Source organism: Ovis aries, chromosome 10 (assembly GCF_016772045.2).
Source record: "Ovis aries strain OAR_USU_Benz2616 breed Rambouillet chromosome 10, ARS-UI_Ramb_v3.0, whole genome shotgun sequence".
In the NCBI taxonomy this organism is placed as follows: domain Eukaryota; kingdom Metazoa; phylum Chordata; class Mammalia; order Artiodactyla; family Bovidae; genus Ovis; species Ovis aries.
This window is the reverse complement of record NC_056063.1, coordinates 28139966-28163682: the sequence shown is the minus strand read 5'-3', so window position 1 is coordinate 28163682 and position 23717 is coordinate 28139966. Positions and strand designations below refer to the sequence as shown.

General features: G+C 39.9%; 1 protein-coding gene across 10 annotated transcripts in view; it reads right to left on the bottom strand.

The window, feature by feature from the left end:
- The window catches only part of STARD13 (StAR related lipid transfer domain containing 13), a 573794-nt gene that overhangs the window by 156115 nt on the left and 393962 nt on the right, over nt 1–23717 (bottom strand). For 2 of the 10 annotated variants that reach the window (XM_042254788.2, XM_042254790.2), the window contains exon 1: nt 11329–11578. The exons of 7 other annotated variants lie outside the window; for them this stretch is intronic. In XM_042254788.2, the coding sequence (XP_042110722.1) occupies nt 11329–11497 (169 nt within the window). In that variant the 5' untranslated portion in view covers nt 11498–11578. Of the gene's footprint in view, nt 1–316; nt 11579–23717 lie in introns of those variants that run through there. One more of the 10 variants, XM_060394454.1, reaches the window with a different exon arrangement.

Sequence of the window (23717 nt, the reverse complement as noted above, 5' to 3'; positions counted from 1 at the left end):
TGAAGGCCTGTAAGTGTAAGGCCTTGAATGTTAGGCCTTCCTAGTAAATTTAACTCTCATGTCTTCATGAAAATTAAATGAAATAGTAATATATGTGCTGAAAACAGTCCTGGGTACCTAATAGGGAACCCTCAATAAATGTGGGTATAAGTATACTGTTAGTGTTTTAAAATTTTTGTAAACATTTTAAGAGCTGAAATTTGAGCCATAAAATTTATAAAAAGTCAAGCCATCAATCCCAGACCCGAATATTTGATCTAAATGCATAGAAACATTAGTAAACTATGTTGCCTCTCCATGACAAACCCCGACTTACACTTTTCTTTTCACTTGGGTGACCCAGTGGAAAAGTTCTGCTCAGCCCAGAAGGCATGGCTCGCCCGTACCTCGGGACACAGCTGCGTAGACTCCAACAGTCAGAAGGCAGCGTCACTGACAGTTAATGAGCTGAAAAGAACCTGTCTCCATTCCATGTCATTCCTGCCTTGTGGAACAAAACAGAATAGAAGCTGCAGTGTCCACAGCCAGTTCCACTCAAGTAACCAACGATGGGACACAGAGACAAGAGAGAGAGGAGAAACCTCATGTGAAACAGAAATAGAATGGCTCCACAAAACAGTGTTAATTGTAGAGCTGGAGGTGAGGAAGTAATTTTACTCTACGTGGAAGGGGGAAAGGAAAAAGTTGGACTCTGAAACCATCTCTACCCTACCAGTTAGTTAATGTTTTACAACCATATTGCTCACTGCCAAGTTTCCTCATTAGATCAAGTGAGTCTATATTTATCGATAGAGTCCACTCAAGGAAATGTGCTTTGCCGTACAGCAACACCAAGTGAAAATTAATCTGCTTCCAAAGGAACAACTTGGGAAAAGGAGACTGGAAACATTTCAAAGTAGGAAAGTTGCATGTGCATCTGTCAGGTCTCTGAAAGATTCCAGGGAACACGGCTTCCTAATTTGAGATGATTAGGACTATCTTACACACTTATTCAAAAAGACAGTGCACATGGGCCTGCTCCACAAACTCATGCGTTCTACCAGTGAACACATTACAATTATAATAGCTCTGCAGGGTTTCCAGGATGCCATATGTAGACATCAAATATTTAATCTTACAAAACAAGGCTTCTACAAAGTTCAAGATTAACATTTTAGTTAATGTTGTTTAGTTATTATTAATAACTATTATTAATAACTAATCTTGTTTAGTTATCAACATTTTAGTTTACCAAAATGGAGGAGGACCTAAGACTACATATAATCCATAAACAAATGAAGCAAAAGAATCTATGTTGACTTAGTCCATTCAACTCTTAAGGACAAATTTCCACAAATGTTAATGATCACATTCATATGCAGTCTTTCATCATGGAGGAATTCAACAATTATGAAGAACAGCCCTCAATGAAAAGGAATGAAAGTCTTAGATGAAATGGGCAATGAAGGCCTCTTAAATAACTTGTTTGAATTAGTTTGAGAAACAGAGTGCTTAATTTTCAAATTGCCAACTGGTCATTAGAAAGTTTATTTACATTTTACGGCATTTCTTTTCTATGAATTCCTCTGTGCAGAGACCACTGTAATACTGAAGTTTCTACAAAATTAAGAAAAATCTCAGTTAACTCGCAAGTAGTAAAGAACCCACTTGCCAATGCAGGAGACATAAGAGACTCAGGTTCAGTCCTTGAGTCAGGAAGATCCCCTGGCAGAAGGGCATGGCAATCCACTCCAGTATTCTTGCCTGGAGAATCCCATAGACAGAGGAGCCTGGCAGGCTACAGTCCATAGGGTCACAAAGAGTCAGACATGACTGAAGCAACTTAGCAAGCACAGAGTTAATAGTTTAAAAAAATCACATGATGACAGGGGAACTCATATATTACAGATAAAGCCATCAGCTCTGTAGATATAACCATCTACAGACTGGCCAGTGAGGCTTGTCTAGAACCTTGCTCCCACCCCTCCCCACTCCCACCCTGATGACCTCCCTGGCCTTCACTCCAGTCTAGCAAAAGCACAGCCCCCTTTCCCCCAGCACTGCTGCTCTCTCTCCTCTTCACAGTTTACCACCAAGTCGTTTCCAGAGCCAGGAACATTTCCTGCCTCTTTTATTGGCGGAAGGTGGGGATCAACAGACTTTGCTATTTATCTTTATGAGTTGAAACTCAGCCTAAACCCACCACTTCAGGTCAGTTCAGGGCAACTGAGAGAGTAACTGCTGTGCCCAGGAAACCACAACTGGGAATGACAATGATTTTCATTATGGCTTAAGATAAAAAACAAAATAATAACAACAACCCCTCTGCCCCCCTCAACACATACACCTTTTGTTTCAGATTTTGTAGGGGACACTTTCTGAGGACACAAAAAATGGGGCAGTAGATAGATATGCCTGCCTTAGCAAACTTGGTATACAGGACATAATTTATTCATTTGCTCATACAGTACCTTGAAGGGCCAAATGTACATGGATGTTTGCTTACTATATTTTCTTATATTGAGCCCTAGTCTTTAGATAAGAATGGTTGGAATGCGATTGTCATTGGAATTGTGAGTCTTTCTTATTTCTTATAGTGATTTTAAATATTATAGATAATTTGGGGATAGTAAAACTTTCAGAGGAAAATGATTTTATGACTACTGTATTTTTCTTTCCAGTGTGCCCTCTGGTGAATACAAATGTGTATGAAATGCCACTGTTCACTTATAGAGATGGAATACTAATCAAAGGTTCTTGGCATCCATATGCATGATTTTTGAAATTACCAGGAAGAGGAGAGTAGGAATGCAGGGAGAGAATGCCTTCTTCAGCTCAAGATACTGACATGTAGATTAGTTATTTGGTGACTGCCAGTTCCTTTACAATCTCCACTCTCTCCTCTACGTGTTTTATCAGAATGTTAGAGATGTGGCAATGCAAAACACTGGTATTTTAGTCAGCTCCGCCTGTCAGACCTCTACAATTGTTAGGATTCCTATGGTTTGTGAGGGAAGTCACTTGAGAGCCTAGCAAGACATTTCAGATGTATTTCTATTGATTTCTTTTTTCTAACAGCATCAGCATGTTCTCTATTTTTAAGTCATTTTCTAACCATTCCATTTAAATTCCTTTTGACCCTAAGCTTCTCCAAAAAAAGAGAATTCATGTCTTTTCAAATAATAGTGTATCCATTTTCATAGTAATCTGTGTCTACCCTGCCCTATACTGCACCATTCTACAGTGATTGCCATGACCCTGTATGACTTTACGACATAGGGACTTGGGTGACATGATATGGACTAATTCTTCATGCCTTCTGTTGCAGCCTCTTGATATTCTGTGGATTTCTCTCAAAAGCATCAGTCATAATGCAGATGTTAATTCGTTATCTCTCGCCAGCAGGAGGAAAAAAAAAAACAAACCTTAAGAATATCTGTAGTCTTCACGGAAAACTTGGTAAGTTGCTTATACAACTGGACCAAACAGATTTTACTATTAAAAATGACCTATTATCTATCAGGTCACTTTATTCTGTCGTTCTGAGAGGGACAGTATGTAACCAAGGATACAACTGGACCCTGAGTTAGAAATTGACTCTGAGCCACCAGGGAGAATTTGTGACCCCTAAAGACTTTCCTGTTTCTTTCCTGTGGGGCAGTGACTCTACTTCCCAGCAGTAATGGAATATTCTGAATCAGCTGCTATAATGCCGGACCCTTTTGGAACTCAACTAGAACTTTGGCTTTATTGTAGGTTAGACAGATCCAGAGCTAAAAAGCAATCATTTTTTTCTTCTGGCCCAGTAGAATGTATTTTGTAGGGTTACTTGAAGATTATTTGTACTATTATTATAATGATTAACTCTGCCCATATACCTATCCCTTCAGTTTTCTGCTGGGCAAATGTGCAGAGGCCACCTAATCAGGTTAGGATCTTCCTTTTTATTTTCATGAAAGATATCCTGCATTTACCCAGCTGATTTTTAAAGTATATGGAGTTGGCCTTATTTGAAAACAGAATACTTGCAATGTTACTCTGTAAGATATAATCTCAAAGTATTAATTCATGCAAGAAATATGTTCAAAGAAAATGATCTGAATGAACCACCTGGCCCTGCACTTTCCTAAACCAGACTTTCCAAAATGTGTTCCTTGGGGAACGTGGGTTTCACATGTGTCACTTCCTGGTATCCAGTAAAAAATGGTTTAATGATGAAATATGTGAGTTTAAACAAGGTTAAATTACTTTCTGCAGGGTTTCTCTGAGCCTTTCATAAATATGAATTTCCAAGAAAGGAAAGGGGATGTAGTTTTTCTCAAAATTACTTAACCGCAAAAACTTCTTCCTCCTGACTATCCATCTAAGTATCCATCCATCCATCCATCCATCCATGTTACTAGAGTTCTCAGACACAGCGAAATTGTCTCCAGTTTCCATGCTATTTCTAGGTCAAGCCAGGGAATCAGAGGATTACATACTGAACCTCCCTGTTGTGAGCCGCCCACTCCATCCTCAAATAGTTTTACTGAATTAAAATTTATTGTTATGCCCCTACTTTCACTGTAGGATGCTGTAAGGGGTTTGCTATTGAATCCATTGTAAGAAAGTTAAAAAGCACAATTGGATTTTTTTATGAGAAACTGCTCCTGTATACCAAGTCCCAGGGAAAGCTGTGCTGCTATGTTTTTGCCTTACGGACATGGAAAATCTTCCCTGATCATGTTTTCCTCTTTCCTTAGATTAGGAAGCCTCAAGCTAAACCTGCAGCATGCTTTTAATAATTATTCAGGACCTTACATTATAAATTTTTATATAATATCTCTATCTATCTCTTTTTATCTTATTAATTGACCTACTTAAAACTCAACATTCAAAAAATGAAAATCATGGCGTCTAGTCCCATCACTTCATGGCAAATAGATGGGGAAACAATGAAAACAGTGACAAACTTAATTTTCTTGGGCTCCAAAATCACTGCAGATGGTGACTGAAGCCATGAAATTAATAGAAGCTTACTCCTTGGAAGAAAAGCTATGACCAACCTAGATAGCATATTAAAAAGCAGAGACATTATTTTGACAACAAAGGTCCACCTAGTCAAAGTTATGGTTTTTCCAGTAGCCATGTATGGATGTGAGAGCTGGACCATAAAGAAAGCTGAGTGCTGAGGAACTGATGTGCTTTTGAACCGTGGTATTGGAGAAGACTCTTAAGAGTCCCTTGGACAGCAAGGAGATCCAACCAGTCAATTCTAAAAAGAAATCAGTCCTGAATATTCGTTGGAAGGAGTGATGCTGAAGCTGAAACTGCAATATTCTGGCCACCTGATGTGAAGAACTGACTCACTGGAAAAGATCCTGATGCTGGGAATGATTGAAGGCAGAAGAAGGGGATGACAGAGGATGAGATGGTTGGATGGCATCACTGAATCGATGGACATGAGCTTGAGCAAGCTCCTGGAGTTGGTGATGGACAGTGCTGCAGTCCATGGAGTTGCAAAGAATAGGATGCAACTGAGCGACTGGGCTGAACTGAACTGAATCAACCTACATGTTTCCTTTTCACCAGATTTATCTTTTTAAAAACTGAGTTGCATCTTCTCTGAACTACCTCAAATCCTTTAAGAAAATGAGGTAGAATGTAAATTAATATACAATGTCTTTACCCACACCAAAATCATATTCAGATTGCCCCTGAGGAGAGAAAAGATGATTTTCACATGATCCTCATTTCATTCAAAGATCTGGTGAGCAATGCAGGATTTTCTTCTTGTGTCTTCTTCCCTAGTCTCAGCACCTCATTCTCACAGCTAATGAGACGCAGGGACAGAGCACATGATCATCTGTTCCACTAGATTTCCACCAATGTATTTTCCTCTATATGGGCTCAGTGGTAAAGAATCCTGCCTGCCAATGGTTCAGTCCCTGAGCTGGTAAGATTTCCTGGAGGAAGAAATGGCAACCCACTCCAGTATTCTTGCCTGGAGAATCCAATGGACTGAGAAGCCTGGTTGGCTACAGTCCATGGGGTCACAAAGAGTCAGGCACAACTGAGCAAGCATGCATTTTCCTTTATATAGGAAGTTTACTAAAACCCACTTGTTTTCTATCTAAGTCAGTCTGGTCTGTCAATTGCTCAGACCACTACTGGTGATTTTCTTTCTTTTTCCCTCCCAACTTGTGCTTCCAATTGGCCATGGTTAGCTTGCTGGGGAAACGGGGAACCTTGTTTTATAAGAGTTAACCAGTGCCCCAAATTTACTAAGAATTAAAGCACTGATTATGGGATGGGGAGGGGGAGAAATGAGGAAAAAATGAATCAGTGAATTTCTGTTCACTTCAATTAATGTCACAAAATCTGCATCTGGGAAGAGTGTTTATAAGTTCAGAACTAATAAGCTCAGTGGAGTGTAGCCATGAAAGTCACAATTTGGTTAAAGTTAAACTCTCAAGTTTTATATGTGTACAAGCATATTGTTCTTTGATAATTTCCTTCTAGTTCTTATTTCTTGACTGCTCACAGTTTTACCATGTGATGATTTTTAAAATGTTATTCAAACTTAATTGACTTAATTCACTTAACAGATTTTCCTGAACTTCTGGTTGAATAGTGTCCTTTCTGAACAGGCCCTTCAGTCCACCAGCACAGAATAGAAAGAGGCTCTGATTTCATGAAATGTGAATTTCTGACAGTATTTTTTTTTAAAGAACTTTTGACCAGCATGACTGACACATTCTTACCCTGTTTTCAGTTTCCATCTGTCTTTCTGTGGGTGTATTCATCCTCTATTTCTGAAAGTAGTTGACTAAGAGAATGCTAAGCACAGAGAAAGGGCAATTCCAAAAAAAAAAAAAAGAAAAGAAAAGCTAGATAATTATTTAATTTTGGCTGACGGTGCTCAGTTGGTGGAGGTCTCTTACACCAGGGATGAGCAATGCCACCACTTAGGTTGGGCAAATCCCCAAGATATCATTTGATGGGCAAATCCCCAGCATATCATTTGACTTGATAGAGGCATGAGAGCGAATACATCATTAATGCCCAGTTTCATTCCCTGTGAACATAAAAATGGCAGTTTATTCTACTCTAGTTGAGTTCAGGGGCTATCTCTAAAAATAGTCTCAGATAAAAAGTCAATGAAAGTGCAAGTCCAATTTTCACTAATTCTCCTATTAGTGAAATTTCTACATTCTACATTTTCTTTCAAGAAAAGAGGTGTTTTTTTTGTTTTTTGTTTTTTTTTTTTTTTGTGAGCATGGGGGTATACAACTCTGTGATCTCTACAATCCTTGTAAGAGGCCAGGCATTACAATAACTCTATGGTACAGTCCAGGACTCCTGAGAAAGAAAGGTTTTACAAGTTTCTTTATAATTATAACTAACCTTTACAGTTACAGCTTATACTGACATTTAAATAGTCCACAAGACAGGACATCCTAATGTTCCTAGTAAATTGATAATGAAAGCGTTAAACAGGTAACAAAGAAGCATGCCTGGGTAGATGTTGAATGACACAATAAGGAAAATGTAAATAAGCATCATCTTTCTCTTAAGGAATAACCTGTGATCACAGAATCCTAGAAGTTTAGAGATGATGGGAACTTCACGTTTATTTAATTCAAACTCTTTCATTTTATGGAAGAAGAAAAGAATGGCCCAGAAAAGTTGTTACTTTCCCCAGATCACACAATTAATTAGCATCAGAAGTAGAATTAAAATCTGACTTCCATTTCACTATTTCCTTGACAAGATGTAGAAAAATTAGAAGTCATTGATTTCTTCCACATTAGATTGCTGCTCTGTTTCCCTTTTGGGTTTTGTCACTCTGGATTTAAATTTCCCAGCTTTATGCACTCTAGTTCAAGGAGTTATTGACTCAACCACAGAAAGATCCTGAGAACCAGAATCACAGTCTGACCATCTCATTTCCTTGTCAAGAAATGAAGGCCCAGTGAAAGTCTGAAACTTGCCACAGCAAAAGAATGAGAGAGTGTCTAGACAGAGCCTGCATCCCTGTCTCCTCTTTTTTCCAGAGTTCAGTGGACTTTATTGCAATCAGGTCCATTTCATGCTATTTAAGGCATTAACATATTTTTTACATTTAATAGCATGATGAATTCTTTCACAAAGCAAGTAATCACACTTATATATCTGCCTCAATTTGAATTTTCCTAGTAAGGTGTATGTGTACAGACTTAAGCATGGTGCACATGTAGCCAATAAACTGTAGCCATCTAATGACATAAAATCCCCACTCTCCCCTTCCATGGCCTAACATGCTCTTCCTCCACCTCCTTCGCATCCTCCCTCTTGTCCACTCCAAGTGCCTGCCTGAGAGGGAAATAAGGACCATTATTATTTCCATCCTCTCTCCCTGTAACAATTTCCCCATTGATTCAGCAAGATTATGGGGTAAGGACTATGAGCAATATGACTTACATGATAAGTTTTTACTCTGCAAAACAACATTCTATTTTAAACATTGCTTCTCTTTTTAATTGGATTTAAGACTCCAGAACTAAAGAGACAGCTACAGAAATGGTGCATGTATATTTTGGAGCATACCCTAAGATGAGCAAGTTTAGATTCATCCTGGGTTTTAGCAACTCATTCTGATCCTATGCATCATCAAAGATTCCTTTATTTCCCTTCTTTGTTTTTCCCTCCCATGAGTGGATCTACTGCTGAATCATGTCCATGCCATTCAATGATTTATCTCATTGTAATGAGGTCAGAGAGGAGCAACTTACTCCTGTTTGCACTGTTCCCAACAGCCATGAAAGACTATGTCTTCATGCCCCCAAACTGTATTAATACAATGCCCAATCTTTCTTGAAATATCCATAGCAGAGTAATGAAAACCATTTTAGTGAAGTGGCTGTCATTTCAAGATACCAATAAGTGAGCTACAAAAACTAATAATGCTATTAATTTAATATGCACTTGATAAGCTTTAACTGAATGACTGTAGGCCATTAGTAAAATAACCAGACATCATGTACTGTTGGGTACTAACTGCTCAAGGAAGGTAAAACACATAGCGCTTTGTTCCACCAGAGAAATAGGACCTGACTGGAAGTCTCATGGTGATTCTATAATATGGTTCAGTGCTATATCCTGAGTAGAAAAGATTGAAATATACAGTTCAGAAATCAACCACAGGTTCGGTAGTTTAACCCTCACTATAAAAACTAAAAAATGGTTTAGAGTATGATTGAGCATGGTCTCTATAGATACATTCAAATACCAGTTCTTACTATGTAACATTGGAGAAATTAACTAAACTCTATGTACTTCTGTTTTCTCACCTTTAAAATGGGTATAATAATAGTACTCACCTACAAAGATTTACTTTTTTAGGATAAAATGAATTGAAATACATAATATAAAACCCTCAGAGCAGAACATGATACATTATAAATGTTCAGTCAATATTCTCTACTATTACAGTAAACCAATGTATTCATACAGTAAACCCAGTAAAATCATTTTGCTTCTGCTTTCTCAAAGTCTTATGATAAAATTGCACATTGTATTAGTAACTCACCACTTAACTCATTATCAACAAATAACAAGCTCCTAATCATTGGAGTGTTGGAATTCTTTCATGCTTTACCTATGATCCTGTCACTTAATTTTTAGGCATTCATTAGCTTCAAATATTCCACTGCCCAGTATAAAAAAAAAAAGTAAGAATGCTCAAATTTTCTAATTAGACAAAATGAAACACTGACACAGAATACACTTTCAACAATCATACATGTGTTCATAACGTCTCAAGTCCTTACTGGAAAAATAATCTTCATTCCAGAAAGAACATCAATAATTTTTAATGAAATAAATCACTATAACTTAATTTAAGGAGATTTACAGAGATATTTCAAATTATTTGTATGCAATGTTTCTAACATAATACACTTTATGAGCATGCTGAAGAACATTTACAGAGCACAGACTATATAAGCCATCAAACTGTCACCAAACATTTATTGAGCCCCTATGTCCATAATGATGATGATGTCTGGTAAAGCACTATTGTTAGAAATCTCTAAAACTAAAATGGAGCTGGCTTTTATTCTAAGCCTAGTGTATTTTTAAATCAAGCCACAGGGAAATGATTACTTTTGTTTCTATTCAACCAAGACCTGCACACAGAGTTTATGGAATGACATAATATCCTTCCTGAAATCAGACCGGTATGTAGGACCAGTATCCTTCACACATAACCAGTTCCTGAACCTTTAAAAACAAATCCTAATTTCCAAGGAAACAATCTCATCAAATGCTGCTCACTAGAATACATATTGTTCCTTTTGGAAACATTACAATAAGATTTTCATGATTATGAACCCCAGCTTCCCCTCTAAAATTCAATATAATCTTAAACTCATTTAAGTGGAAGTTGTATTTTTATAACAACTCTAGAAAATCCTGGTCAATTTATGTATCACCAATATAATAATTTAGCTATTTAGTTAGTCTGCAAGGGGCTGGTTATAAACTTCATAAATATATTATATATGTGTAGGTATGTGTGTATGTCTTTTAAATGGGCAACTGAAGTTTCTTAGGAATGCTCATCTTTCTACTCTACACAAACCTATCCTAAGATAAACAGCACATTTTAAACTATTTCTGGAGCATGAAGAGTTTTTGTGATTTTTTCCCCCCTTGAGAATAAAAAGGGACATCTAGCAGCTTGTAATCAGTATCCTCTCCTGTCTGCCTTACAAAGCTGGTGCTTCTGTCACAAGATTTGTTTTGAGGTTAGCAGACACCTTTATCTTTTACCAGAAGAACAATATCAACAAATCAGTGGTAACTGCTGACATAAACGTACAAATAGGCAGAGAATGTGATTTTGGTTGTCAGCCCAAGGGCCTTAAGAATAGAATTTTAAACTTCTCCCTTCACTAACAGTGTTCTAAAGAATCTTGGCAGGGTGGAAGTTAGTTCTTTCTTCCCCCTCTCCTAATTAAATAAACAAGTGTCCAAGTTTTAAGTGTGACAGAGTGTGAGGAACCTGCTGAAAAGCTCCTAAAATCCGTACTGAGGAAACCTGTCTCATTTATTCTGTAGACACACATTAAGTTTTGGAAACTGATGGTTCACTGTCCCATCCTGAAGTTTTCTGTGGACTTTACCGTTGAGTTATGTGGCAGCTAAGTGCTGTCACTGTTTGCTTAAAACGGCAGCCTGGAAGTTATTTCTGAAAGGTATGCGCGCCGTGGCATAGAAATCCATATCTTGTAAAGTGAAAACAGTCATTTTTAAAAATGGGGTTAGCATGAAAGAGAGCCCATAGAAATCAGAATTAGCAACAGCCTTCCGCTACCAGCGACTCACCTTGTTGAATTTTAGTCACTAGCTGATGGCGTGCTAGAATCCGGCTCATCCTGTAAGGAGAGCGTCTCGTAGTCTGATCAAATCGCAAATACATCTCCTGGCCCTCAGGTGTCATGGCATTTAGATAGTAGCAACCTGAAGCTGGGGTCCGGGGTCCCTGACTCAACATCCCGGCAGACTTTCTTCTGCCCCCTCAGTCTGCCCTTGTGGCGGTTTCCGTCTGCCTCCAGCCTCAGTCACTGAGCGAGGCACCCAGCCCGGCAGAGCGCAACAGACCCAGCGATTTTTTAAAAAAAACAAAAAAGGAGTGCCAGGAGCCACAACTCAGAATTCCAGCCCTCGGCTCTCACGTGACCTCGCAGACCCAATCGCAGGGAGGCAGGAGACGGGACGGGACGCGCCCGGCCGCAAGCCCCGGGAGAGGCAGGTCCCGCAGATCTGATCGCGGCGCAGTGCGGGAGGCCCACGCGAGCACTGCCCTGCCCTGCCCGGCCTGGCCTGCCTTCGAGTTGACGAAGCCGGGAGAAGCGGCACTCACTGAGAGTTCAAAGGAAAAGAGAGAGGGAGGAGAAAACGGCCTCAGAAGGAAAACAATGCCTGGGCACGGGAAAAATCTTTCTGGTGTTGAAGGTTAGGGAAAGCACGCTCGCCTTCTCCCGGGCAGCTGCAGCCCAGCCGGGTAGAAGATGGGTGTGACAAACGACGTACGCGAAAAGCCGCTTCACATAAGCATAAGGCTCTGAGTATAAATGACCACCCTTCATTACAAAGAAATAAATAAAGCTTTTCCAGTGAAGAGTAAACTTGAGGTGCTTTAACGCCCTGAGTAAACACACTCCAGGCCCCTGACCCTCGGCATGGGAGGTTGAGAGCTCTTACAGAGGAGACTGGCAGAGGTCAGCGTCTTTGTTGAATATCTACCCCTTTAAATTTTCCACTTCCCCAATTTTTTAACCACCCAGAGGCAAAATATTGATATTTTGAAAGTACCTGTCTCATTTAAGACACTGCCAGGAATCACTGTAAAAATGCAGATTCATGCAAAGCTGCTCTCACCAAGCTGCTTGTGATCAATAGAGGAGTTATGCAGAAGTGCTAATACAGGCTTACAGGAAAGGGGCCTCAAAAAGACACAAGAGCAATGTTAGAGGAATCAATATTATTTTTGACTGAGATGATGAGAGCAGGCCACACAGAGAAAGAGACCTTTGGGTGGGATTTGAAAAAAAAAAAAAAAGGGTGGGATTCTGACAAGTAGAGCCTGAGGAGGGTCTGTGCCCACATGTGTGGAGATCTGGAACCAGAGTGTGTGTTTAAGGAAACTGCCAGTAATTCCACTTGGCTATATCTGAGTATACATATGGGAATAATTAGCGTTTTCCCTCTATTTTTTTCTCTCTAATATTGTTTGATGTGAAGAGGAAAAAAAAATCCATAGAAAACATGTTATCAAATTCTGAGCCTGCAGCTGAAGGAATAAAGTTCTTTGAAAAAGAGGCATATGGCCAAGTTGTTCTTATAGTTGGCTGACTCAAACTTAAATATAGCCTGGCCTGGGATTTCGAATCCTAATAATGAAAAACTCTCAATTGAAAGTTCAACAGGGCTTAAATTAGGGCCTTGATTCTTGCTGTGTGTGTCAGACCTAACGTCTTTCCCTGTGGAACCGTCTGCAATTCTGGGAAGCAGCTCATTTCGCATAAATATCTTACTAGGTAAAAGTGAAAGTCACTCAGTTTTGTCTGACTCTTTGTCACCCCATGGACTGCAGCCTCTGTCCATAAGTGGCAAGAATACTGGAGTATTCCAGTACTCCAAGAATATTGGAGTACTCCAGAATACTGGAGTGGGTAGCCGTTCCCTGCTCCAGGGGATCTTCCCCACCTAGGGATCGGATTGAACTCAGGTCTCCCACATTGCAGGTGGATTCTTTACTGTCTGAGACACCAGGGAAGCCCTATTAGGTAAATGAACACGTTAATAAAGATCCCTTGGACCTTCACTGGAATATATTCTCTCTCATAGCAATTGTGAACCTCTTCCGATAATCATGCAAAGAGGAGGTAAGGGTCAGGTTTTCAAGTCAGCATTGATACAGGAAAGAAAAGGAAGCTCTCATGAGTCATGGTGTTCTTTTTCCATTTTTATTTAGGATTTGATCAGAGTTTTTCTACTCCAAGGGATCTTCTGTGGACAGTGAAAGGGATCTAATATCTAGTGCCGCTTATGCAGGAAGCCTGGGCATGCATGGCAGAAAGGCTTAGCACTCCACTGCAATATTAGATACTCTGGAGGTCTACTCCCCCAGCTCAGATCCAGCACTGGCTTCTGTCTGATGGAGATAAAGATGTCAGCCACCTTGTGTACACCTTTGGTTTGATAGTCTAGTGCTGAGAATGTCCTTGCTGTAAATACCCACCAGTTATTACTTTTCAATGGGAGAGTATAGAAGAGTAGAGAGAGCAAGAAGAAAGGACCTTGCAAACCTTGGATATGTTCTGGAAAACCAAGCAAAGGGAAGGAAACACAGGAAATGATATATAGTTGCTTTCAGGAAGCAACAGTTAGAACTGGACATGGAACAACAGACTGGTTCCAAATAGGAAAAGGAGTAGGTCAAGGCTGTATATTGTCACCCTGCTTATTTAACTTATATGCAGAGTACATCATGAGAACTCTGGACTGGAAGAAACACAATCTGGAATCAAGATTGCCAGGAGAAATATCAATAACCTCAGACATGCAGATGACACCACCCTTATGGCAGAAAGTGAAGAGGAACTAAAAAGCCTCTTGAGGAAAGTGAAAGAGGAGAGTGAAAAAGTTGGCTTAAAGCTCAACATTTCAGAAAACGAAGATCATGGCATCCAGTCCCATCACTTCATGGGAAATAGATGGGGAAACAGTTGCAACAGTGTCAGACTATTTTTTTGGGTTCCAAAATCACTGCAGATTGTGACTGCAGCCATGAAATTAAAAGACGCTTACTCCTTGGAAGGAAAGCTATGATCAACCTAGATAGCATATTCAAAAGCAGAGACATTACTTTGCCGACTAAGGTCTATCTAGTCAAGGCTATGGTTTTTCCAATAGCCATGTATGGATGTGAGAGTTGGACTGTGAAGAAGGCTGAGTGCCAAAGAATTGATGCTTTTGAACTGCGGTGTTGGAGAAGACTCTTGAGAGTCCCTTAGACTGCAAGGAGATCCAACCAGTCCATTCTGAAGGAGATCAGCCCTGGGATTTCTTTGGAAAGAATGATGCTGAAGCTGAAACTCCAGTACTTTGGCCACCTCATGCGAAGAGTTGACTCATTGGAAAAGACTCTGATGCTGGGAGGGATTGGGAGTAGGAGGAGAAGGGGACGACAGAGGATGAGATGGCTGGATGGCATCACTGACTCGATGGACGTGAACTCCATGAACTTGATGGACGTGAGTCTGAGTGAACTCCTGGAGTTGGTGATGGACAGGGAGGCCTGGTGTGCTGTTCATGGTGTCGCAGAGAGTCGGACACGACTGAGCGACTGAACTGAACTGAACTGAACAATTAAAAAAAGACTGACCATTCCCAGTACCAACCTTGTAGTTTGATACTGATGTGGCTGCATTTAAAAAATAAATAGGAATGATTCTTACTAAAGCACTGCAGTGTATCCTGGCCAGGTTACCATTTGAAAAAATCATAATGCTTCCTTTGCACAATAATGAACACATGAATACTGAAAGTCCTGAGGTGTTTTGTTCTGAAAACATCAAGATCATAAATATGTATTCTTTGATATATGTAAACAGATACAAAATGTGAAACATAGTATTTCATAGGAGATGGCAATGAAGAACAAGAATTTTATGCAAATTAGAGGAAAAAGGGAATCTGAATTCCCTGAGTAAAAGACAGACAACTTAGAAGACAGCCCAATTTCTCTAAAAATCAGTCTGAGTAAAGGGATCTATGAAGGACCATGTATAACATCTTTGTCTTCCCTGTGTCACATCCAACTTATTTTTTTATGGTTCAAGTGTGTGTATGCTCAGTCGTTTCTGACTCTTTGTGACCATATGGATTGTGGCCCACCAGGCTCCTCTGTCCATGGGATTTTCCCGGCAAGAATACTGGAGTGGGTTGCCATTTCCTCCTCCAGGGGATCTTCCCAACCCAGGGATTGAACTTCTGTCTCCTGCATCTCTTGCATTGTCAGGCAGATTCTTTACTGCTGCGCCACCTGGGAAGCCCATTGGTTAGAGTAGTATTTACAAATCTATACAACTGTTCACCATGGTTTTGCCTTTGTGTGTGTTCAGAACCATATTTAAGGCAGGTAAGTAGCATTATTTTCTCACTAGCATCGTTAATATCTTATTTTATGCTAATGTTTTGCTATGAATCCTAAGCTCTTTCAATGAATTCTTTTATCATTTGGCCCCAGTGTTAAAAGAATCACCACTGGGTGGGCAGTTCTGCTTGTTGTAAATGTAAAATCAAGAAACTGCTGATAATTTTCCCTGGGCTGAAATGTTCTCCGTGCGTCTCGTGGACAGAGGTCTTCCTCTTCACTGGTGAGTGAGTGGGTGAGGACCAAATGAATCGGAGAGGGAGAGAGTGCTGAAAACCCAAGATGCTGGATTTCCTCCTTTCCAGTGCCTTCAAAAGTGAGGAAAATGGATGGTACTAGTTTTTCGTTTTCACCTGCTTTTCCTCTTTCCTAATTTGGTCATTAAGAACAGTCTTCCCTCAGACTATTCAGGGATGGGATAAACAAATCAATATTGGAAACCAACAAGAACAGTGAACAGGGGAATGGAAAAGGGAGAGTGGGTAACAAAGCTAAGAACCCCCTGGGTGCTAACCCTTATGCCATTTACATGTCACATCTTTAATTAACTCCATGGAAACTCTCTGTGCTATCCTATAGATATGATTTTGTCAAAAAGGAAATTAAGACTCCCAGAGGTGAACAAATGTCCCAGGTGATACAGCAACCAAGTGTAGAGCTTCTGTGTATCTCCAAGCTGATGATGTTTTAACTCTTTCCACTATTACACACGAGGGACAGGAAAGGGAAAACTGTGGCACTAAAAGGGTGCTGGGGAAATTGGATAAGGGAGAAAATTTTAGGAAGAATATACTGAAAATCATCTTAATCCTATATAATTGTATGTGATGGAAATATGGGTATAGGGTAACTGAATTCTTGCAGTGGTTGAGATCAAGGTGCCGTTAGCATACACAGCCCAGAGCCTTTAATTAGACCAGTGAGAACTATGCCTGCTTCTGGAGTAACTTCAGACTGAGAGCTGGAGATCCACCCATTCCTTACCCAATCCTACAGTGAAGAGGCAGCCTGACGGCCTCTCTGTATAACAACTCTCTTCTGAAGGGTAGGCTGTTTGCCCTCTGCTTTCTACTCGTCCTCAAGACTAACTCTGCATATTGGCTGGCCTCTTCGATGGCATTTCTTCCTAAGGCAAACACTCCAAATACAGCCAAAACTCTGAAATTTGACTTCTAAACAAAACTTTTGGTATTTAAAATTTTTAAATCTTTTGATAAATGATCCCAGATTAGCGCTCAACAGAATTTTGTGTCCACGTGGCAGAAAGTGAGGAGCGCTTTTACAGAAGCCAGGAATGTCTCATTGTGCTTTCATCTGTCTGCTGCTCCTTCTGTTCCTTCATGCACATTCCAGCCTCCTCATCAGCCTGTTCAGAGGGCGCCAAGGCAGTTCTGCCAAGTAGGAAAATGTTTGAGATACAAGTGGTTGGTTGAAAGAAAGCAGAACCAATCTGGAGGGTTGCTTTTGAAACTACTTGAATCCAAAGGTTGTGGTTTCATATCAAAGCTTCCTGTGGGCTCTCAGGCTCATTTCAAGAATTTCTACCAGTTGATTTGTGATGTATGTGCCCCATTTTTTTGTCAATAAACCTTTCCAATATGCATACGTCACAGGCCTGATGACCAGTGCAAGCAAGCCGGGATATTAACATTCACAGCCATGACCAGGACCATGCACAAAAGGCTTCATTCTCTTCTGATTCAGTTTTTCCACCTTGGGCCGTGTCTCCCACTTGAAGTCCAGATCTTACTGCAAAAACTTCTGGGTGGTAATGGATTTCTCTTTTTTTTTTTTTTTGGTCTAGCCCTCGTTGCTCTCTTTAGTTAACTTCATCTCTGTAGGCCTTTCAGAGCGCATTCTCTGCCCTCATTCCATCCCCTGGGGATCCAGCCATCAGATCTAGTTCATATGGCCAGCGATTTGGCCTGACTTGTCCTGGGCTCACTGCCTACACTCATCCATTTCAGCCAAACCAAAATTCTTTCACTTTTATAAGTTGTTTCAAAGATCTGGAACTGTGTGCTTTCCTACTCTTTCACCCTGTCAAAACCTACTGCCTTCAGAAACAGTTTCATGACTAATGCAAAAACTTTAGTATTAACAGTCATGTTAATACCTGTAAATATTGGTTGTGTGACACATTAATTAGATTAGATTGTTACATGCTAATATGGAGTCCATTTGTTCATTTCAACTATTACGCACATAACGTTTTTATATCTTGGATTTGGAAAAGATATTAAAAATCTTCCAATCCAACCACCCAATTATGATACAAGTCATGGTCAGATCAATGAATGAATGTTCTACCCAACAAATATGAGGTGTATTACCTCACTGAGGACTACAAGCTATTTAAGAAAGATTTGCTTATAATTTCAATCCATTGGTTCTAATTCTGTCATTTGGAATTAGGACAAATCTGTTCCTTCTTCCATGTGCCTGTTCTTCAGATATTTTTAGAAAACCAACCTCTTATAAGACTCTCCTTTCATAGGTTAAACATTTTCCATCAAACCACACAACTTCTAACTATTTAGCAAGCTGATTGCTGTCTTTTGGATCTGCTCCAGTCTGTCAGTATCTCTTTAAAAATACTGTTCTTACCCTAAACTTAAGCTCTAGACATGGCCAAGCAAAATAGTATATGGTACAGGGTGTGGGTACCTCCTGCTCTCAGGGGATTGCACTCTTGTTGATCCAGTCTGAGATAATGAGAGGTTTTATTTTTTTAATCTATATTTACTCAATCATTAATTCAGCATGGTATTAATGTGAATTAATTAATTAATGCCTGCACAGCACTGCAGTAAGTATGAAAGATACAATGGTGAATGCGATGTATTTGTCCTTGTCTCAAGGGACAGTCTGGCAGGGAAGACAGAAAAAAAAAACTCACTATTAGACGAATGTTAAGTGCTATGTGGGAGGCTGTCTCTATCACCTCAGACTATGTTAGAGTCAACATAAGTGGTGTTTCTGTGTTTCCATAAGATCTGTTGTTAAATGAGTGTTCTCTATCCTATAATTAACAAATGACCTTTCAAACTTAAGAGCAGCTTTTTAAGCTTATTAAAATTACTGTTGTGTTGTTGTTTAGTCAATAAGTCATATTCGACTCTGCAACACCATGGACTGTAGATGGCCAGGCTCCTATGTCCATCGAATTTTACAGGCAAGAATACTGGAGTGGGCTGCCATCTCCTCATGCAGGGGAATCTTCCTGACCCCGGAATCAAAGCGTCATCTCCTGCATCCCTGACATTGGCAGCTGGATTCTTAACCACTAGCATCACCTGTGAAGCCCCAAGGAATTATTGACACTTTTAATTCCTGATTTTCTCTTCCAACAGTTTTCATTTCAGTTCAGTTCAGTCGCTCAGTCATCTCCAACACTTTGTGAGCCCATGGACTGCAGCACACCAGGCCTCCCTGTCCATCACCAACTCCTGGAGTTTACTCAAACTCATGTCCATCAAGTCAGTGATGCCATCCAGACATCTCATCCTCTGTCATCCCCTTCTTTTCCTGCCTTCAATCTTTCCCAGCATCAGGGTCTTTTCAAATGAGTCAGTTCTTCGCATCAGGTGGCCAAAGTATTGGAGTTTCGGCTTCAACATTAGTCCTTCCAATGAACATTCAGGACTGATTTCCTTTAGGATGGACTGGTTTGATCTCCTTGCAGTCCAAGGGACTCTCAAGAGTCTTCTCCAACACCACAGTTCAAAAGCATCAATTCTTCAGTGCTCAGCTTTCTTTATAGTTCAACTCTTACATCCATACATGACTATTGGAAAAACCGTAGCTTTGACTAGATGGACCTTGTTGGCAAAGTAATGTCTCTGCTTTTTAATATGCTGTCTAGGTTGGTCATAACTTTTCTTCCAAGGAGTAAGCATCTTTTAATTTCATGGTTGCAGTCACCATCTGCAGTGATTTTGGAGCCAAAAAAAAAAAAGTCTGTCACTGTTTCCACATCTATTTGCCATAAAGTGATGGGACCAGGTGCCATGATCTTAGTTTTCTGGTTGAGCTTTAAGCCAATTTTTTCACTCTCCTCTTTCACTTTCATCAAGAGGCTCTTAAGTTTTTCTTCACCTACTGCCATAAGAGTGGTGTCATCTGCATGTCTGAGGTTATTGATATTTCTCCCGGCAATCTTGATTCCAGCTTATGCTTCATCCAGCCCAGCGTTCCTCATGATGTACTCTGCATAGAAGTTAAATAAGCAGGGAGACAATATACAGCCTTGATGTACTCCTTTTCCTATTTGGAACCAGTCTGTTGTTCCATGTCCAGTTCTAACTGTTGCTTCCTGATCTGCATACAGATTTCTCAAGAGGCAGGTCAGGTGGTCTAGTATTCCCATCTCTTGAAGAATTTTCCACAGTTTATTGTGATCCACACAGTCAAAGGCTTTGGCATAGTCAATAAAACAGAAATAGATGTTTTTCTGGAACTCTCTTGCTTTCTCGATAATCCAACAGATGTTGGCAATTTGATCTCTGGTTCCTCTGCCTTTTCTAAATCCAGCATGAACATCTGGAAGTTCAGTTCATATACTGTTGAAGATTGGCTTGGGGAATTTTGAGCATTACTTTACTAGCGTGTGAGATGAGTGCAATTGTGTGGTAGTTTGAGCATTCTTTGGCATTGCCTTTGGGATTGGAATGAAAACTGACTTTTCCAGTCCTGTGGCCACTGCTGAGTTTTCCAAATTTGCTGGCATATTGAGTGCAGCACTTTCACAGCATCATCTTTCAGGATTTGAAATAGCTCCACTGGAATTCCATCACCTCCACTAGCTTTGTTCGTAGTGATGCTTCCTAAGGCCCACTTGACTTCGTGTTCCAGGATGTCTGGCTCTAGGTGAGTGATCACATCATCGTGATTATCTGGGTCGTGAAGATCTTTTTGTATAGTTCTTCTGTGTATTCTTGCCATCTCATCTTAGTATCTTCTGCTTCTGTTAGGTCCATACCATTCTGTCCTTTATTGAGCCCATCTTTGCATGAAATGTTCCCTTCGCATCTCTAATTTTCTTGAAGAGATCTCTAGTCTTTCCCATCCTATTGTTTTCCTCTAGTTTTTTCACTGATCACTGAGGATGGCTTTCTTATCTCTCCTTGCTATTCTTTGGAACTCTGCATTTAAATGGGTGTATCTTTCCTTTTCTCCTTTGCTTTTCGCTTCTCTTCTTTTCACAGCTGTTTGTAAGGCCTCCTCAGATAGCCATTTTGCTTTTTTGCATTTCTTTTTCTTGGGGATGTTCTTGATCCTTGTTTCCTGTACAATGTCATGAACCTCCATCCATAGTTCATCAAGCACTCTGTTTATCAGATCTAGTCCCTTGAATCTATTTCTCACTTCCACTGTATAAAGGGATTTGATTCAGGTCATACTTGAATGGTCTAGTGGTTTTCCCTACTTTCTTCAATTTAAGTCTGAATTTGGCAATAAGGAGTTCATGATCTGAGCCACAGTCAGCTCCCAGTCTTGTTTTTGCTGACTGTATAGAGCTTCTCCATCTTTGGCTGCAAAGAATATAATCAGTCTGATTTTGGTATTGACCGTCTTCTCTTGTGTTGTTGGAAGAGGGTGTTTGCTATGACCAGTGCGTTCTCTTGGCAAAACTCTATTAGACTTTGCCCTGTTTCATTCTGTACTCCAAGGCCAAATTTGCCTGTTACTCCAGGTGTTTCTTGACTTCCTACTTTTGCATTCCAGTCCCCTATAATGAAAAGGACATCTTTTTGGGGGGTTAGTTCTAAAAGGTCTTGTAGGTCTTCACAGAACCGTTCAACTTTAGCTTCTTTAGCTTTACTGGTTGGGGTATAGACTTGGATTACCATGATATTGAATGGTTTAATACAACAGTTTAATCTTGCTTTGTTCTTTAAGGTAGCTAGTGAAAATACCTATACTCTAAAAGTATAAAATAAACAGTTAAGTATGCTTGGAAAAAGGTAAAGGATGGGTGGAAACATTAAGAAAGCCAAGTTTACAGACACACAAATCACACAACCCTGCATATTTGCAGGAGGTGGCTAAAAATGTGGCTTAAGATTCCTAACAGACAAGACAAAAAGGAAATGAGATCAATTATGAGATTTAATATATCCATAATATAAAAACAGGGCAGTTACTCAAGATAAACATAGATTACCAGGTATTGAGGAACTCTAACCACCCCACCAGGGAAAATTTTCCTGGGTTCTCAAAAAGAATCAGCATCCTCAATGATACTGGATATGGGCCATGGTTTCTTAACTGACACTTCAATGTCAATAATAGTGTGATAACAAAGCACTATTTAGGAAAATTAATTCTAGGAGGGTCCCCTAGAAAACATGATTTTAGTATGCTAGCCTCTGTGATCTTTAAGCTATGTGTTGAATCATATCATATCCCTGCTTAAAGTACTCCAAGTTTTCTATTCTATCTGGAAAAAATTCTGGACTTCTTACTTGGCCCATGAGGTCCTGTGCGATCTATTCCCAGCTCACCACTTCCACCTCATAACAATCTCCTCACTCGCCGTCTCTAGACTTGGCTGCCTTAGAGTCTTCTTTCTACATGTGCTGCTCCTCAGCCTGGAATGTTCTTCATGGAGTCCTTCCCATTGCTGGCTCCGTCTCAGCTTGCAAGCATCAGTTTAAATGATGTAATCTCAGATGCACCATCCTGTTCACTTTCACTAAGTGGAAGCAGCACCCCATTTGTTGGCTCTATGATGGTTGTGGTTGAGTTGCTAAGTCGTGGCCGACTCTTGCAATCCCACAGACTGTAGCCCACCAATCTCCTCTTTCCATGGAATTCTCTAGGCAAGAATACTGGAGCAGGTTGCCAGTTCCTTTTCCAGGGGATCTTCCTGCCCCAGGAATCAAACCCGGGTCTCTGACATTGCAGGCAGATTCTTTACCAACTGAGCTACAAGGAAAGCACTAGTACTTTCTAAATTTGTATTCACCTAGTTATTTGCTCATTCACCTATGCATTACTTCTTCTTCTTGGTAGATTGTTGTGTCTGGACCATGTTTATTTCACACACATTCTATGTAACCCACCACAAGGCCTGGCACATAGAAGAAAATCAGTAGCAACTGGTTGAATAAATGATTGAATAAGAAACTGAATAAATGATCATCTAAATTTTGCCAAAGAAAAAATTTAGAATGTCTAGAGAAGTGAATGTATATTTTTTAGGCAATCATTTTAGAAATTATTGTTGTTACCACAACTTGGATCCGATAAGAATTGGACAGCAGATAATTCAAAGTTGTTTCCCATCTCCCCTCAAAAGAACCTGAAATACGCATATTTTGCTTTGTTAGTCAGGGGCAGGAGAAGGCAATGGCAACCCACTCCAGTATTCTTGCCTGGAAAATGGAGCCATGGACAGAGGAGCCTGGTAGGCTCAGTCCATGGGGTCGCATAGAGTTGGACATGACTGAAGCGACTTAGCAGCAGTGGCAGTTAAAGGGGTAAAAGTACATGCTTTGAGCACCAAAGAGAGGACAATTTAAGGCCCCTTGTGAAAACCAGGGAGCCTGGAGGAAATGAGAAATCCTTTCTCCACAGAGAGAGGCTGAAGGGCATTAAAAAACAAAAAGTATCTTCATTAGTTTTGAATCAACCTCAAATTTTGTAAGCATGCCTCCTGTGCCTTCAGTTAAAAAGTTTAACACCATTGGCCCAAGCGTTCTTCGGGGACCCGTTCTGCATCTGGGTTATCAACCACCTCTATTTCTTCATGCTCCTAAACATCTTTTAATAATTCTTTCAAAAATTATCGTGGAGATTTTAACTAATTAATTGCCTGATATTTCTAGAACCTATATATTTTTGCCTTGATTGAAAATAAATGTAATTGCTAATTTTGGGTATTTTTCTTTTCTTTTTTAAAAAATTGCTTGTATTATTAAAATGGATCATTCAATCCCTTAGTGGAATTTGTCTGTTATTAGAGACCTATCCTCATCTGTATCAGATTTGATTTTCTAATCTCCTTTTCTTATCTTGAACAAGAGTGGATATATTTCCTTTATGTTGA